General features: G+C 30.4%; 2 protein-coding genes across 2 annotated transcripts; both read left to right on the top strand.

Annotated features, from left to right (window-relative positions):
• Positions 1–7,357: 7,357 nt before the first annotated feature.
• Positions 7,358–8,578, top strand: LOC126891084 (uncharacterized). Its single transcript, XM_050660262.1, has one exon. The coding sequence runs from the start codon at positions 7,358–7,360 to the stop codon at positions 8,576–8,578; it is 1,221 nt and encodes a 406-aa protein (XP_050516219.1).
• Positions 8,579–14,861: 6,283 nt separating this feature from the next.
• Positions 14,862–17,345, top strand: LOC126891083 (uncharacterized). The gene has a single exon (XM_050660261.1). It carries the CDS (start codon positions 14,862–14,864, stop codon positions 17,343–17,345), a length of 2,484 nt encoding a protein of 827 aa, XP_050516218.1.
• The last annotated feature ends 225 nt before the right edge of the window (positions 17,346–17,570 follow it).

Here is a 17,570-nt window from a genome sequence, read left to right as displayed (position 1 = left end):
TTTAAAGGAATCAGCACATTCTATCCAGGTATCCTTCTCCGATTTTCCAAGCACTCCACATCTTGATATTGCTTGGGAAACTGTATGGGAAAACATCTTTGTTGCTAGTTTCACCTTCTGCCTTTGAGGACCTCTTACATTTAATGAATCCAAGGATATTTTGTGGGCAATATTGAGATCGGTTGTACTTGTCAACTTGATAACTTGTTCAATGATTTCTTTGTTAATTTCAGTATTATTTACTATGAAGCCTTTATCGACAAAATGATTTCTTAATAGTTTTATTAGGTGTGGATCAGCAAAAACATATATATTTTTTTTGTTGACTGTCCCTTACAATGGTCACTACTGGAAATCCAGCATTTTCGGCAAAGCTAATAATTTTAAGTATTATTTCTTTTGTCATTCTACAGTCATACATATAAAATACTGGCTGCTTCCAATTCCCAAATAATCCTCTTAATATTGCTACCTGTACATAATTGTATGGCTTGATTGTATGGCACCGTAATTAAATTCTGCATAGAGACATGTTTACCCGATTTACTTCGACGAAAATTTTCATCTGAAAATGCGGATTTTTCCAACAAAATCTTTAATTTTCAACTAACATTTTAGGTTAGTAATTATTTATCAATTATTAAATAACTTGGTAATGCTCTTTTAGGATGAATTATATTTCCAGAAGCCGATGGAAATTGAATGAACAGTTTAGCAACAATTGAATTAAGAACTAAAAATTTACGGACACTATAATAACCACAATGATTATGACACATAAGGATAACTAATTTTTGTATAAAAAGACACTGTACCTACCTAATGTACTTTACAAAATTGAAATTGGACTACTTAAGCGGCTTCAGGAATACTTTAAAATTATAAACAATTTTTTGGCTTATAAACAAATAGAATATCTCGGGAAATATTAAATTAAATTAAATCATGAAAACGGTATTGGAAAACAAGCGGCAGGACGCTTCTTTTAAAAGAAAAACGTTTAATTGTGATGAATGGTACTCATAAGATAAGACAAAAAGACGAAATGTGGAATAAAATTATTACAGAGTGAAGACCATGAACATACAAACTAAAGAGAGGGAGACCACAAGTGAGATGGATAGATGACCTAAAACACCAAGGCGGCTCAAAATGGATGCACATCGCTCAGGATAGAAAAAGATGGAGGAGCGAAGTGGAGGCCTATGTCCAATACTGGATATCGCAAGGTTGATAGAAGTAGTATAGCTATAGTGGTTCTGGGCCCAAAATATCGGGCCCAGAATTCCTAGGACTTTTCCATGTTAATTTTTGGACCCAGAATTCTTAGTACTTTTCAATGTAAAATATCGGGCCCAGAATTCCTAGGACTTTTCAATGCTTTTTCTCTCTAGGACATATCGTCGAGGTTCGGCGAGGCTCGGTGAGGCTCGGTGAGGCTCGTGGTGGGGGATTTGGTTTATTAGCAGAAACATAAGAATATTTCAGTTTAGTATTATTAAAAATTAAGTCTATGTGTAGCCCACCAAAAATGACAGACAAAAAGGTAGTGCAAGATAGAGTATTGGAATTGTGTAAAGTTTTTTCAGAATTATCAATACAAACATGGCAGCAGTATTTCAAAAAAGATACCCATGCATATAAACTATTAGCAATCGATTATGATGAAGCTGTAGAATTTTGTAATCGATTCCTTCAAGATCAAATTAATTTGAGTACTTTATATGATAAATTATGTTATTTGGGATTTATGTCATATTGTAATAACCTATGGCCTAGTTTCATTAATCATGAAAATTATAACTCAGTGCCAGTGGAAAATGATTACAGTTTTTTTAGTAGAGAAGAAGAAGGTGCAAAGAAAGATGGTAATGAATAATCATGTAATGAAAATTTAATGTAATTTTTTAAATAAAAAAATCTAACATTTCTATTCTTTTATTTAATAAAATGTATACATGTTTTTATATTAATTCATTTTTATGTATCCAACTGTTGTGTGTGTCGGAAAATCCCAACCATTTTACAAATAATCTGTCACCTCTTCTTTGGAGAACTTTTTCGACGAGATATACATCAGGAAATTCAACTTTCTGGAGCTGTTCAGTATAAAATCCTCCTTTGATATCTTTGTGTTCAAAATCTTGAAGAAGGTAGGTGGTAGGATTTGTAAGTTGAACTTTGTTTATTGTAAAAATTTCTGTACTCCAGTTTGGTGTATAGTGTTTATCAAATACACCTCTATGTTTAGATATGCGAACGTGATCTCCTAATTTAAATTTGTTCTTCTTATGTGCTATTTTAATTCGATTGAATACTGTACGTAATAGATGTGGTTCATCTTGTTTAGTAACAGCAGCTGGTTTCATTTGAATCGTTGTATGTTTTGTATTATTATAATTATTTACAATATCATCTAAAATATTAATCCATTTGTAATGTCCTTGATAGTTAAATTCTTTCCATATATTTCTCTTTAAAGTTCTAATTACTCTTTCAACTATTGATGCCTTTTTTTCACTATATGTACTGTAATGGTTAACCTTATATTTTTTAGTTACATTTCTGACATGTGGGTTATAAAATTCAGTACCCATATCAGTATGTAAATTTTTTGGATGCTGTTTTTTGAAAGTTTTTTCCAACATAATTGCAACGTTGTTGCCAGATTTATTTTTAAGCGGCCATGTCCAAACAAATTTTGAAAAACAATTAATTATCACTAAAATGTATTTATATCCATTATTTACATCTTGATATTTTTGCATATCAATGAGATCCGCTTGAAATAAATCACTAATTGATTTTAAGATAACTTTACGACGTTTAAAATTAATTCGTGCTGTTTTATGTATTTCGTTTACTACCTTCCTTTTTGTATCATTCTGGTTAGAAGACATTGTTAGATAATTATATTAAGTTCACGTAATTCCTCGATAATCGAATTTATTTCGTTAGTATGACCAGTATGTCCTGCTTGTGTTGAAGCTATAAGCAATTCTAATCGTTTAACCAGCTCGTTTGGGTCATCAAAATATACATATTGTATTGGAGTATTAGTGGATTCCATTAACATACAAAATCCAAACATAGGCGCTATAATGTTTTTATATTTTTCGGATTTATTACCATCAATCTGCTTTGAAGGATGGTAGTGTCTTTTATGGGCATGAGTTTTAGATACTATGTCTTTATATACTTGTAGGTCTGTTTCTAAATAATTCTTTGGATTTTTCTTAAAGATAAGTTCAAATAATCCGGGAGTTCCTTTATATTGTTTATGTTTAAGTACTATATTGGAATTGTCAAAATGTATTTGTGAATCTCCTATAAAGAATTGTTTTTTATCATTAATATATCTCACACCATATTTAGAATCAAATTCTTTATTATCAGATTGCATATTTTGTAAATATTTTCTAGGTAGTGCATGAAAATTTTCTAAATCAACATCATTCCTTTTTTCTTCGGTTTCTTCTTCGTTTTTTTCTTCTTTTTCTTCGCTTTCTCCTTCTTCTTCTTCGTTGTTAATTCGATCTAATGGTTCATCATAGTTGGTTCCAAATTCCTCTTCTTTATATGGATCTTTCGGTTTGTTAAGTTTTGTATCAATAACCTTTAAGTGTCTTGTTATTGGTGAGAAAATTTTTTCTTTTATAACTTCTCCATGTTTTAAAAGTTTTAATTTATTTCTAATAATTTTACGTTTTGCAATAATTTGTTTTTTCAAAATACGATCTGTCATCATAACAAGTGTCTGAACTGCTTTGAACTGTTTTGAACGGTTCCTCTCTTAAAGGGTACTGATCTGATCTGTTCAAATTGTTAATTATATATTTGTATGAAATGATCAAGGTCCTTTCTGTATCGTCCATTATTGATTGGTTTATCTTTAAAAATGCTAAAGAAACCATACGGTTCTTGCCAACACAGTGAACAGATTTGTTTTAGTTCTTCAAAAGTAATATCCGGGCTTACGTGGTCATCAAATATATGTTTAAGATTTCGTTCATCTTGTCGAAACGTAAGTATATTATTGGCATTATCACGTAACAAATGTTTTGGAATCTTGGCATATGATTGATTTAGGTAAAATGAATCAACTCCATTATGTCGACCCATACTAAAATATTCTTGAATTACTTTTTGTTTTTCACAAGCTACGTCATCAAATATAAAAACTGAATTCTGTCTCGCTTTACAGGGTGGTATAATATCTTCGTTGTTAGTAAACGTGAAAAACTTAATACCTTTAATTGGTTTTAATAAATCTTGTAAATATAAATATTTTGGTTGGTCTTGAGATTTTGAATATAAATAAATGTTTTCAAACTTTAACCCATTTTCATGTTCTAATAGACTAATCATCAAATTTGTTTTTCCACAATTAGATTTTCCGACAATTAAACATTGAATTGTATTTGGAAGAAGTAACCCATGTTTCGGTGTATTTTCTGTTAGAACATCATGATTGCATATATTTAGTTTAGTTTTTTGTTTAATAATTTTAAATTTGTTCATAAGAGACAACGATATCGTCAAACACTAACTTATAAAATGACTATAAATATCTAATACACTAGTTTTATAATCATTATGTAGAAGTTGGTCAAATAATGAAGTATTATTCAGGAACTGGTGTTGTAAACAGTTTAATTAATAAACTACCATTTGAACTTCATATACCAGGAGGATACAGATATTGTGGACCTGGTACTAAGCTTAGAAAACGACTAAAACGTGGAGATGTTGGTATAAATCCTCTTGATGATTTTTGCAAGAATCATGATATAGCCTATAGTTCTACAAATGATTTAAACGAACGCCACCAAGCTGATAAAATTTTAGCTGAAAATGCTTATGGTAGATATAAGTCAAAAGATGCTTCTTTAGGTGAAAAAATTGCAGCTCTAGGAGTAAGTGGGGCTATGCATGCAAAAGTCAAATTAGGAATGGGGTATACAAAAAGTTGTCCAAAAGTACTTGAAAGTTGTTATAAGTCAATATCAACTGTTAGAAATATAATGAATAAATCAATGGAAACTATGGAACATTGTTTAAGACAAATTGATGATTTTAAGGCTAATAAATCATTAAAACGAATCAACAGAAAACCTAAAAAAATTATTATGCCTAAAATTAGACCACCACCAATTAATTTTAGAATTAATAAAGGAGAAGAAGAAGCCCAACAAAAATCTCTAACTGTACCAAAACATGTTCATACAAGTTTAAAAAGAAAATTATCGGTATCAGATGATGACGATGATGATGACAATAATAATAATAATGAAAGCACAAGAGATAAAAAAATAAAATTGAATGAAATTAGCACATATCCAGTGCTAGCAGTAGCAAAAAAGCGAAAACGTGAGGATCATGACTTCAATAGGAATGTGAAACGAAAAAAAAATATATAAGATAGTTTGTGTAGAACAATGTTGTAGTATATATTGAAACATCGTATAGAAATGGTTGCAGTACAAAACATTAAAAGAGGAAGAACGAGTGCTAAGACGAAAAAACGTAAAAATGTCAAAGTTAAAAAAAGAACAAAAAAAATAAAATTTAATGTATTATTAAGAGAAATTAGAAAAGCGTTAACTAGACATAAACCAAGAGATTTATATAGCGGTATTTCGCTTGCTCTTAAAGTTATTGAAAAATTTAAGAAAAAAGTATTGCCCGCTCGTGTGATTCCAGTACCGAAAAGTGGTGGTTTTCTTCCCTTGATTCCCATTTTTGCAGGTCTCTCAGCGTTAGGAGCCGTTACAGGAGGCGTTGCAGGAGTGGCAAAAGTCATAAATGAGGCACGTGCAGCTAAACAACAATTAGAAGAATCACAAAGACACAACAGAACCATGGAAGCCGTAGCAATGGGAAAAGGACTCTATCTTAAACCTCATAAAAATGGAATGGGTCTTTTTTTAGGAAAAACTGTAATATAAACATGCCTAAACGTCCTTTAACTAATATTGATATAAAATATTTTGCTACTAGTGCTAAAATTCCATACTTTCGTGGTGTATATATGAAAAGTCAGTTACCAAAGAAAATACGAAATAATGAATGTGCTGTTATAAACTTAGATGATGATACAGGTTCTGGAACTCACTGGACAGCATACAAAAAATTTGGAAAAACAGTTATTTATTTTGATAGTTTTGGCAACCTTCGTCCTCCTCTGGAAGTAAGAGATTACTTTTTATCAAATGGACCTTGTAAAGTACTATATAATCATGATAGATATCAATCATATAATAGTTATAATTGTGGTCAGTTATGTTTATCATTTCTATGTCAATAAAAATAATAATTTTACCAGTGTGTTTTCATTTGAACGAAAGTCGTCACGATGTCATATACTTTCACTGTTTCAGGGAGAAGTTCTATCCTTTCAGTTAAAATCAATCCTCCTATAACGTTAAGTGATCAAAATGAATATGTGTTAGGTCTTATTGATTTCGTAAGTTATAATTCTATTCCGAATGTTGATGAAAGTAATAACACATTTTATTTTGGTAAATCTCAAAAAATTACGATTCCAAATGGAGCATACGAGGTTGAAGATATTGAAAAATATTTAAAAGAACACATTGAATGGCTTGAAAGGAATAATCCTGCAACTGATAAAACAATCTTCACGTTAGTTGCAAATAGAAATACGTTAAGAAGTGAATTAAAATGTAACAGGACCGTGGATTTCAAAAAACCCAATAACATTGGCTCTCTTCTCGGTTTTAAACCACTCTTACATACAAAACCAGACAAACATATTTCAGAGTATCCTGTAAATATTACAAGAGTAAATTCTATAGGGGTTGAGTGCAATTTAGTTACAAATACTTATAATAATGAAAAGAGTACTCATATGATCCATATGTTTTTTCATAAAGTTCCACCTGGACACCGCATTGTGGAAATTCCTGCTAACGTCATTTATTTACCAATAAATACAAGTCATATTGAAGAAATTAACCTTAAAATAGTTGACCAAGATGGAAATATAATCAATTTTAATGGTGAGGTGGTAACGATAAGACTACATTTAAAAAAGATTTAAAAACATGGTTGTATTATATAATGTACATCCTATTGAGTGGAACAATATAAAAGAAAGAAAAATATTGAGTCCTATTAGTCTAAAGACAACGTACAAACCATTAACACAGAAAAATATATTATTCTTAATATCCTTAGGATTAAAAGTTAAAAATTACGAAACAGAAGCAGAATAAGAAAACGAAGAAGAAGAAGGAGAAGAAGCAAAGATTTTTGTGTCGCTGTAAATTATTTACTATTATCAAAGAATATTTTATAAAATGTTTTTGTAGGTGTACAGTTACATACAAAAAAAATGAACGGTAGTATACTTAATGTCAATAAAACTGTACCTGTAGATGAATCTATAATTAACTCTGAATATCATACACACCTCCCATATTCAGCTACATCTTTAGACAATAATGATGAGATTAGAATACCAATTCAATCTCAAAATATTTATACATATCCCAGCGAGAGTTATATAATTTTGGAGGGAAATTTGATATCACAAGAAAAAGGCCATTACAGTACGAAACTCAGTTTTATCAATAATGGATTTCTTCATTTATTTGAAGAATGTAGATATGAACTTGGAGGAACAATAATTGCGCGTTCTAGATTTCCTGGAATCACATCAACATTAAAAGGATATGCATCATTTACTCCCAATGATTGTATTAAAAATGCCAATTCTGGTTGGTCCATAACGGAGCATCCTAAAATTGTTGAACCGACAACGGGTTATTTTAACGTTTGCATTCCACTGAAACAAATTTTAGGCTTTGGAGAAGATTTTAAAAAAATTATTATTAATTTACAGCAGGAACTCGTATTGGTTCGCAGTCATACTGATTTTAACGCAACTATAACGACAGATGGTGCTACTGATACTCCAAAAGTTAAAATTACAAAAATTATGTGGAAAGTACCTCATATATCTGTTTCTGATGAACAAAAATTGGTATTATTACAACACTTGCAAAATAATTTGGAAATTTCATTCAGAAATTGGTCTTTACAAAAGTTACCAGTTCTACCAAAAACAAAATCTTACGATTGGACCATCATGACAGTTAAACAAAGCGAAGTGCCTCGATACATGATTGTAGGTTTTCAGACAGATAGAGAAAATAGTAAAACACGAGATAATAGCGATTTTGATCATTGTAATTTAACTAATTTAAAAGTGTATTTGAATTCTGAGGTTTATCCATATGATAATTTATATATTGATTTTAAAAAGAAACACTATGCCATTGCTTATGAAATGTATGCAAGGTTTCAAGAATCATATTATTTTCAAGGTAAAAGCGAACCTTGCTTATCCTTAACCAATTTCATACAAAAAGCACCGATATTCATCATAGATTGTAGTCACCAAAACGAAGCAGTAAAAGGTGGTGCTATAGATGTGCGATTAGAACTAGAATCATCAGAAAACTTTCCAGACAACACTTCAGTATACTGTTTAATAATTCATGATCGTACTGTTATCTACAATCCATTATCAAATTTAGTAAAAGTGCAATAATGTTTATTATAGATATCCAAGGTTTCCAATATAAAGACAGCGAGTTCTTTATTAAAGAAATATGTATATATTTATGTATATTTAAATATATATATAAATATGTATATTTAATATATATACACGTGTGTGGCATCATACATTTGTCAATTATCCTGTGAGTTTGGATTGTTTTGCAGAAAAACATAAACACCATCTTCAGTGGATAACCGACAATATACATGGAATAAATTGGAATAGTTCACATCCCAATAATATTTCAATGGAAACTATTAGTGAGTACATTAAAAATATTATTGGAACCAATACAATTGTAGTCAAAGGAAGTCCGAAAAAGAAGACACTCCAAAAGTTTTTGTGTAATAAAATTATAGATATAGAAGCTACAATGAACTGTCCAAAATTATGTGTATTAAAACAAAATTCATGCAATATGTTAATCCATTGCAATGTACATACTATCAATACCTTAACCCTTTCGATGCGGCTCTCTCTCCGGCGATACTCATGCCCCAGTGCGGCTATTTCTGACGTCAAAACGGTCGGCCGCTTTCGCGCTAAATAATGCGACTAAATGATTCTTTATAACGTTGTTTTATATAAACAAAATAATTGGGTAATTATTTATAATTTTTTTTATTTTTTTTTGAAACAAAATAAATTTTACAAAAAAATACAAAAACGCTATTGTTTAGAAAAACTTAGGATAGAAAGATAGATAAAACAAATTAAAAAATTATTGCACATATTTTTGCATTCAAATTCAATGTAAACAAATGTTAACAAAACAAATAAAAACAAAAAAATTATCCATAACAAAAAAACAACAAAATTATCCATAACAAAAGAAAAACAAAATTATCCAAAACAAAAAATAAAACCAAATAGTCATTTGTTATGTAGAACTTACTTTCTAAAAATGTTTGATGGTGTGAAATCTTTCAAAACAATTCACAACACATAAAGGCACATTGCACTCACGGCACATAAAACTTGTTTCTTTTCTTTTTTTGTTTTTGGCACACACAACACATTTTCTTAGTCCAACTTTCCTACTTGTTGTGGGAGGTACATGCGACGGAAAATGCCTACAAGTAAGCCGCAATGGATTGTCGTCGACTGATCTTCGACCTGCTGACGTGCGCATTTTCCTCTTGTGATTTTCTTCCACTATCTGTTGGATGAGTGTCAGTTGAAATTCTGCCAACGAAGTTTTAGTTTTTGCTACTATATTATTCAAAACGTTTGCATTGAGCAGAACCATATCCATAAGGTGAAGGAAAACTTTTTTGTACCATTTCGCAGTTTTTCGGACGCACTCTACTGAACTCAGTAGCATGTCCGTCTTGTCTACTGCACCCATAAACTTATTGTATGCAACAATACACTGGGGTTTTACAATTGTCCTCCCAGTGAGGCGATCTTTTTTACCAGTTTCCATACCGGTGTTGTTATGTAAGCTCGTAAGCATGTATACTTCTCGTTTATCACAATATTTTAGCGACAACAATTTGTCATCACTTCGGAAACTCCATTCTCCTCTCTGAAGCTTTTCTGCCATTTGCGGCATATATTTTCTATTTTTCCGCACAGTTCCACACGCATTTGTAGCTCTATTATACAGCCATACAAACAGACTGGGGCTTGTATACCAATTGTCACAATACAAAGTATGACCTTTATCCAAATAGCGTGCCAAAAGCGTTAGCACCACATCGCCAGATTTACCCAAATTACAATTATTCGTTTGTAAGTCAGTTGTTGCTCCAGTATAGACAACAAAATCGAGAATGTACCCAGTCACTGCGTCGCATAAAACAAAAAACTTTACACCAAATCGATGTCTCTTCGAGGGTATGTACTGTTTGAAAAAGAGTCGGCCTTTGAAAAGCAAAAGGCTTTCATCTATGCACAATTCTTTATGCGGCTTGACAGCGTTTCGGAAAGCATCACGTACGTGGTCTATTACTGCTCTAATCTTGACCAAACTGTCGCCGTTTTTTGGCAGATTGTTGTCCGAGAAATGCAACATTCGCAAAATCAGAAAAAACCTGTCACGCGACATAAGCTCAGAAAATGCTGGAGTAGATAATAGTGTGTTTGTTGACCAGTATTCACTGAGGCGCAATTTTTTTACACGAGGCATCAGATATGTAATCCCAAAAAATAACCACATCTCATTGAAATCTGTATCTTTCCATTTCTTCAAACGTGACTTAGCGGATACTTCCACATGTTCACAAACGTAAATATAAAATTTGTTTGTTTCCGTAACTATATGATTTACTATATTGTCCGTAAAAAATACTTTACAAAAATCCAAAGGTTTATTTTCAGCAGTCAGCCCATCAATTGTGCAACCAACCTCTGACGAGTCAAATGCAAATGTTTTTGGTAGAAGGTCTTTTTTTTTCCAGAGAAAATCGTAGGTATTATTCGATGTTTGGTCTTCGGGCTCTTGAGCAACGTCCATTTCTTCATCGGAATCTAAAGCATTTTGCGTATTTTCTATGTATTCGTCTTCACTGTCGCTTCGAGTAAGAATTTCAAGTAACTCTTTTTCAGTATAAAACTGCCCCTTCTTAGGTCTTGGTAACGCTTTTGAAGGCCCCGGTTGCTGCTCGTCCATTATTTATAAAAACTAATAGGACGATACTGATGTAAAAATGATGCAATACTAAAGTAAAACTGATAGAAATCGCAATGTTTTCGTGTTGGGACAAGCATCGGCAATGAGTGAATAACAACATCTAAACGCAGACGTAAAGAGACCGCCCACTACTCAGCAAGCGCTAGCCCCGCCTTGAATTACCCACAAATGAACACGTGCGCAGGAAACTGCAATTGTCGGCCACAGCACTTCACGGCAAATCAAAATAACTAAATGACGTCCATAGCACTGTAGGCACGGCAAATCAAAGACGTCAAATGACGTCCGCAGCATTCAAAGGGTTAAGTTGTTCTCTAGAAATTGTAAATGTAATACATGATTGGTTAATGAATAAATTTATTACTAATATTGAAAATGTTACTTGTGACAAATAAAACTCATATTGTCAAAAAATTTTTTTTATTTTTTTTTCCTCATGTACAAAGCATAACGCAAACAAATATATATATGTATAATATAGCTGCAATTATCATTATTATTATTCACAAATTGTTTCATCAGAATCATAATCGGACTCCTCTGGTTCAACTGGTAAGTTGAAGTTTCGAAAAAATGCATCTGTTACAATACTTGGGAGTACACGATGTGAGTGGTGATTAATAATCCTACTTAAATCGTTAGGGCTTAACGTTCGTGGATTTTTACAGACTGCCAGTAGTGTTATAAAAATATGTCTTATCATAGGTGCCTTTATAATCTCAACTGCTATTTTCTGAATTTTAGCTCGTTCTTCAGTTTCTGATGCATTTACCATTCTGCACTTGTTGGAAGTGTTTCCTCACAATATAATGAAGTTAAGTGAATTCTTAAGGAAAGTTTGCAGAAACAAAAAAAAAATTTACAATCTCCACACAGTACTGTATCTCTAAAACAAAAAAAAACCAAAAAATAAATTGCAGTTATATATATATATATATATTAATACAAAATTACTCCGTAGGAGGTATCAATGTGGTGGTGCAGTCATCGCCATCGTCGTCGCCGTAGTCATTTCTGGTCTCACTTATTGTCGCTCTTCTGGTATGATCTTCTTTATCATCATCATCATCATCATCTATAATCTGTTCATCAAATGACCACACTTGTGAATTTTGATCAAGATCAATGGACTCAACATGCTGTGTTACTCTCCTCTTCAATTTTTTCTTTAAAGGTTCCTTCTGAATTGATTTAATAGAAGGAGTAGTAGTAGGAGGAGGAGGAAGAGCTTCTGTCTCCTCCTCTAAGTCAAAGTAGTATCTCTTCATTGCTTTTTCAAACAATCCTATCTCATTAGAATCATTTATTTGCATACGGATATATTTTACTGGTAAGTTACCAAATTTTCTCGACAGCGTTGTGGACTTTGGGGTATATACTAAGTCTATTAAGATTCTATCATTCCGGAGAGATATGCTTCTTAAACCATATCTGAAATGGGATGCAAAAACTGATTGTTAAAAAAAAAACATACGTGAATAGCTGCCTTATGACTACTAGAGCCATTTTCGTGGGGAAATTTAATCTATCTTCTATGGATACCAAAATTGTACATGGTACACCAGACATTTTATATATAGAAAAGAACAACAATAAACAATAAATAAAACAGTGACAATAAATGAGACCACGATGAATACACCAACAATGACAAAATGTTACTCACTTAGTACTTATTTCAACCTGTTATTGGTATAATATCATATCCGTTTGCAGGCACCTGTATATATATATATATATATATATATATATATATATATATATATATATATATATATATATATATATATATATATATATCAAAATTTTATCTATTACCTACTAAAATACTACATAAAACATTTTTAATGAGATGCACTTATTGGAAAACAAAGCAATTATATTACATATTTTTTTCTAATAAGTGCATTGCAAGAAAATGTTTTAATGAATAATTAAAATAATTGGTGTTTGTGACATTGTTGTTATCTAATGGTCATTAATTACAAATTGTTTTTTTGTTTAAGCATATCTATGCAATTCCACTTATTTTAAAATAATTAGGATCCAATTATTGTGAAATACCTTATTTTATTACTTTGTTGCTATCTATCTAATTGACAAGAAAAATGTTTTAATGAATAATTTTGCATATATATAATTAGAATCCAATTATTGTAAAAATACCTTATTTATTACTTTGTTGCTATCTATCTAATTGTGAAGAAAAATGTTTTAATGAATAATTAAAATAATGGTTATTTGCAACATTGTTGTTATCTAATGACCATGCATACCTACTTACAAATAATTACTATGCACAAACATGATCAAACAATCATTTACGTACTGCTCAGTGTAGCAGAGGTGCCAATGAGTTGTCAGTATTTTTGAAAATAATATAAAACATACCATGTCTTCACAAACTTTGGATATGTTTGTTTTGGATATGGTGAAGAAAGTGGAAAAAGTTGTAATGCTGTTACGAACAATTGAGGAGTTCAACAAGTGGATCAGATTTATCAAAATAAGTATAAATTTAGTTAAGAAAGCAATTCAAAATAAGTCTCACCATATTAAACCAAACATCGTAATAGAATTGAAACGGGTTTGGGTCTTTTAAATTATCACAAACACAAACAAAAATCTAAAAAAAAAACTAATAATAATTTAATATGGCGTGATTTAGAGTCAAGTTTTAATAAAAGAATCAAAACTGGTGTAATTATTAATTTAAATTTTAAAGATCCTAAAACATTTTTGAAAAAGGCATTTAGAAGTTTTTCTCTAAAAATTAAAGAGGCACTAAAACAAACACTTTTAAAAGTCAATACTGTATTTTTAGCAAATTTTATTAAACCTCATAATTTAGAAACTGATATTAAACATTTTGCAACAAAAAACGAAATAATTGATCACACTACTAATTTAAAAGAGTGGTATGAGGAATACGTCATTAATAGAATATTATCAAAAATTGAAGATTTTCAGGAGAGAGATTCAGGATTTGCATTGTATGAAATTTTGAATTTAAAAGTAAATATAAATCAGTATATACCCATAGCAGTAGGTTGTTCTAGTTACATAGAATTACCTGATTGTATTAAAAATAAAAAATCTTGTATTAATATTAAAAACAATGATAATTACTGTTTCCTTTGGTCTGTTGTGGCATATTTGTTTCCTGTACAACCAAATACAAATTCTAGTAGAATATCCTCATATCCACATTTTTCAAGTGTTCTAAACTATGATAACATTGATTTCCCAATGAGATTAAAAGATATAGGGAAATTTGAACAAATGAATAATATATCCATAAACGTTTTTGGTATTTTTGAACATAACAGCATAGCACCAGTCTGTTTAAGTAAATTTGACTTTAGAAAACGTGTCAATCTACTAATACTTCCTTATACAAATGAAAATATTGAATATGACAATCGAGATAATAATATTAATTTTGAAAATATTTGTATTGATCACTATCAGATTTACCATTATGTCCTTATAAAAAATTTATCAAAATTAGTTTTTACACAATTAAATAATAGTAATACTAAAAAGTGGATATGTGATCGATGTTTAAATTATTTTTCATCTGAACCTCTTCTTCAACAACATTGGGTGGACTGTTTTACAATGAATAATACTAAAATGATAATTCCCAATTGGAATAAGAGAATCTTGAAATTTTCTAATTTTAAGAACAAAATTAAAGTTTCCTTTGTCATTTACGCAGATATAGAATGTCTCCTATTAAAGTATTCCGATCCTACCATTCCAACGGCGAACATGAGAAAAATTCAACATCATGTACCTTATAGTGTAGCTTTTCTACTAAAATGTTCATATGATGATTCATTAACACAATTTAAAATTTATACAGGAGAGGACTGTATATCCTGGTTTGTTAAAGAATTAGGGTTAATCAGTAAAAAACTGGATGATATCTATTCAAACGTTGTTCCAATGACACCTTTGACAAATCTAGAAGAAAATCAATTTTTAAATGCAGAATTATGTTATATTTGCACACAACCCTTTTCAGATGATGATATTAAATGCAAAGATCATTGCCACAGGACTGGAACCTATAGGGGTCCTTCACATCAATGTTGCAATTTACAGTTACGTGAAACTTTTATGATACCTATAGTATTTCATAATTTGGGATATGATAGTCACTTCCTAATTAAACATTTAAATACGGACATTGAAGGAAATTTTCAAATATTACCTCTAAATAAAGAAAGATATATTTCCTTTACAAAATTTGTACAAGGTACTAAATGCAGTTTACGATTTATCGATTCCTATAGATTTATGTCTGAAAGTATCGATAAGCTTGCCTCCTATTTGACTACTTCTCAAAACAAAATTTTAAAATCGTTTTTCCCAAATGAAATCCAATTTAATTTGTTGACACGAAAAGGTGTTTTTCCTTATGAGTATTTAGATTCTTGGGAGAAACTTAAAGATGAAAATTTACCTCCTAAAAATGCTTTTTATAGCACTCTTACTAAAGCACATATTAGTGATGATGATTACAATCATGCATGCAACATATGGACAGAATTTCATAATAATACGTTAAAAGATTTTTCGGAAATTTATCTAACTACAGACGTATTATTATTAGGTGATATTGTTGAAAATTTTCGGGAAACTTCTTTAAAAACATATGGCTTAGATCCTCTTCACTATTACACAGCTCCAGGATTATCATTTGATGCATGTCTTAAGATTACTGGAGTAGAAATTGAGTTATTAGATGACATAGATAAAGTAATGTTTATCGAACGAGGTCTACGAGGAGGAATTTCACAAGTATCCAATAGATATGGCAAAGCAAATAACAAATATATGAGTAAAGACTATAATGAACAAGATCGTGATTCCTACTTAATATATTGGGATTTTGTAAATTTATATGGTACAATAATGTGTTTTTCTCTACCTTATGGAGGTTTTGAATGGATAGATCCTAATGTGATGTCAGATATTACAACCGTTGATAAAAACTCTGATATCGGATATATATTAGAATGTGACATTATTTATTCAAAAGAACTATTTAATATACACAAAGATTTACCCTTATGTCCTGAACATCTAATACCACCAAAATCAAAATCCAAAGTAACAAAATTATTAACAACTTTATTTGATAAAAAACACTATATAATTCATTACAGAGCTCTTCAACAAGCAGTAACACTAGGTTTAAAACTTGATAAAATTTACAGAGTCTTAAAATTCAATCAGGCACCTTGGGTGAAGAAATATGTTGATCTAAATACAGAACTTAGGAAAAAAAGTAAAAATGAATTTGAATCAAATAATTACAAAATGATGACAAATTCCTTCTTCGGTAAGACCTGTGAAAATGTACGTAAATACAAGGACTGTAAATTACTATCAAAGTGGGAAGGCCGTTATGGTGTTCGAAATTACATTTCAAAACCCAATTTTCATAGTCTATCTATTATTAATGAAAATCTTGTAGTTGTAGAAATGAAGCGAACACAAATAACATTTAATAAACCTCTTTTTATAGGTTTTTCTATTTTAGATTTATCTAAAGTTTGGTTGTACGACTTCCATTATAACTATACTAAAAACAAATTTGGAGATAACGCAAAACTCCTTTATTGTGACACTGACTCTTTAATTTATCATATTTTCGACGAAAATGTATATGAGCATATGAGGGCTGATATAAATAAGTTTGACACATCAAATTTTTCAGTAAATAATGCCTATAACATGCCACTATGTAATAAAAAAGTTTTAGGATTAATGAAAGATGAAAATGGTGGTCGAATTATGACTGAGTTTGTAGGTTTACGATCAAAAATGTATGCATTAAAAGTATTAAATGAAAAAGAAGAATATAGTATTAAAAAAGCTAAAGGCATAAAAAAAAGTGAATTAAAATCTATAACCTTTAAAGATTATTCTGATTGTCTATTTCATCACACAGTTACGAACGCTACCCAAAATCTTATCATTTCTAAAAAACATGAGGTTTACACAATTCAACAAAATAAAGTTGCCTTAAGACCTACTGATGATAAAAGAATAGTCAATTATTTTGAAACTGATACTCTCCCTTGGGGGTGGGAAGAAGAAGAATGAACTCCTCAATTGCCATTTTGAAGACCTTCATACAAGAATACATCAAGATCCACACTAAAAAACGTAAAATATAAAAAAATTAATACAAAAAGAATCACTTTTAATTTTATATTTTTTTCTTGTTTTAGTTCATGCGAAGGCGCTACTACCCCCTCCAGTTCTCTCTCTCTTTAAAAGATATATACAGCTACAAGAGATTTTCAATTTCACTGTGTATTGAAGAGC

Source organism: Diabrotica virgifera, chromosome 9, assembly GCF_917563875.1.
Source record: "Diabrotica virgifera virgifera chromosome 9, PGI_DIABVI_V3a".
Lineage (NCBI taxonomy): Eukaryota > Metazoa > Arthropoda > Insecta > Coleoptera > Chrysomelidae > Diabrotica > Diabrotica virgifera.
This window is presented reverse-complemented; position numbering and strand designations above follow the sequence as displayed.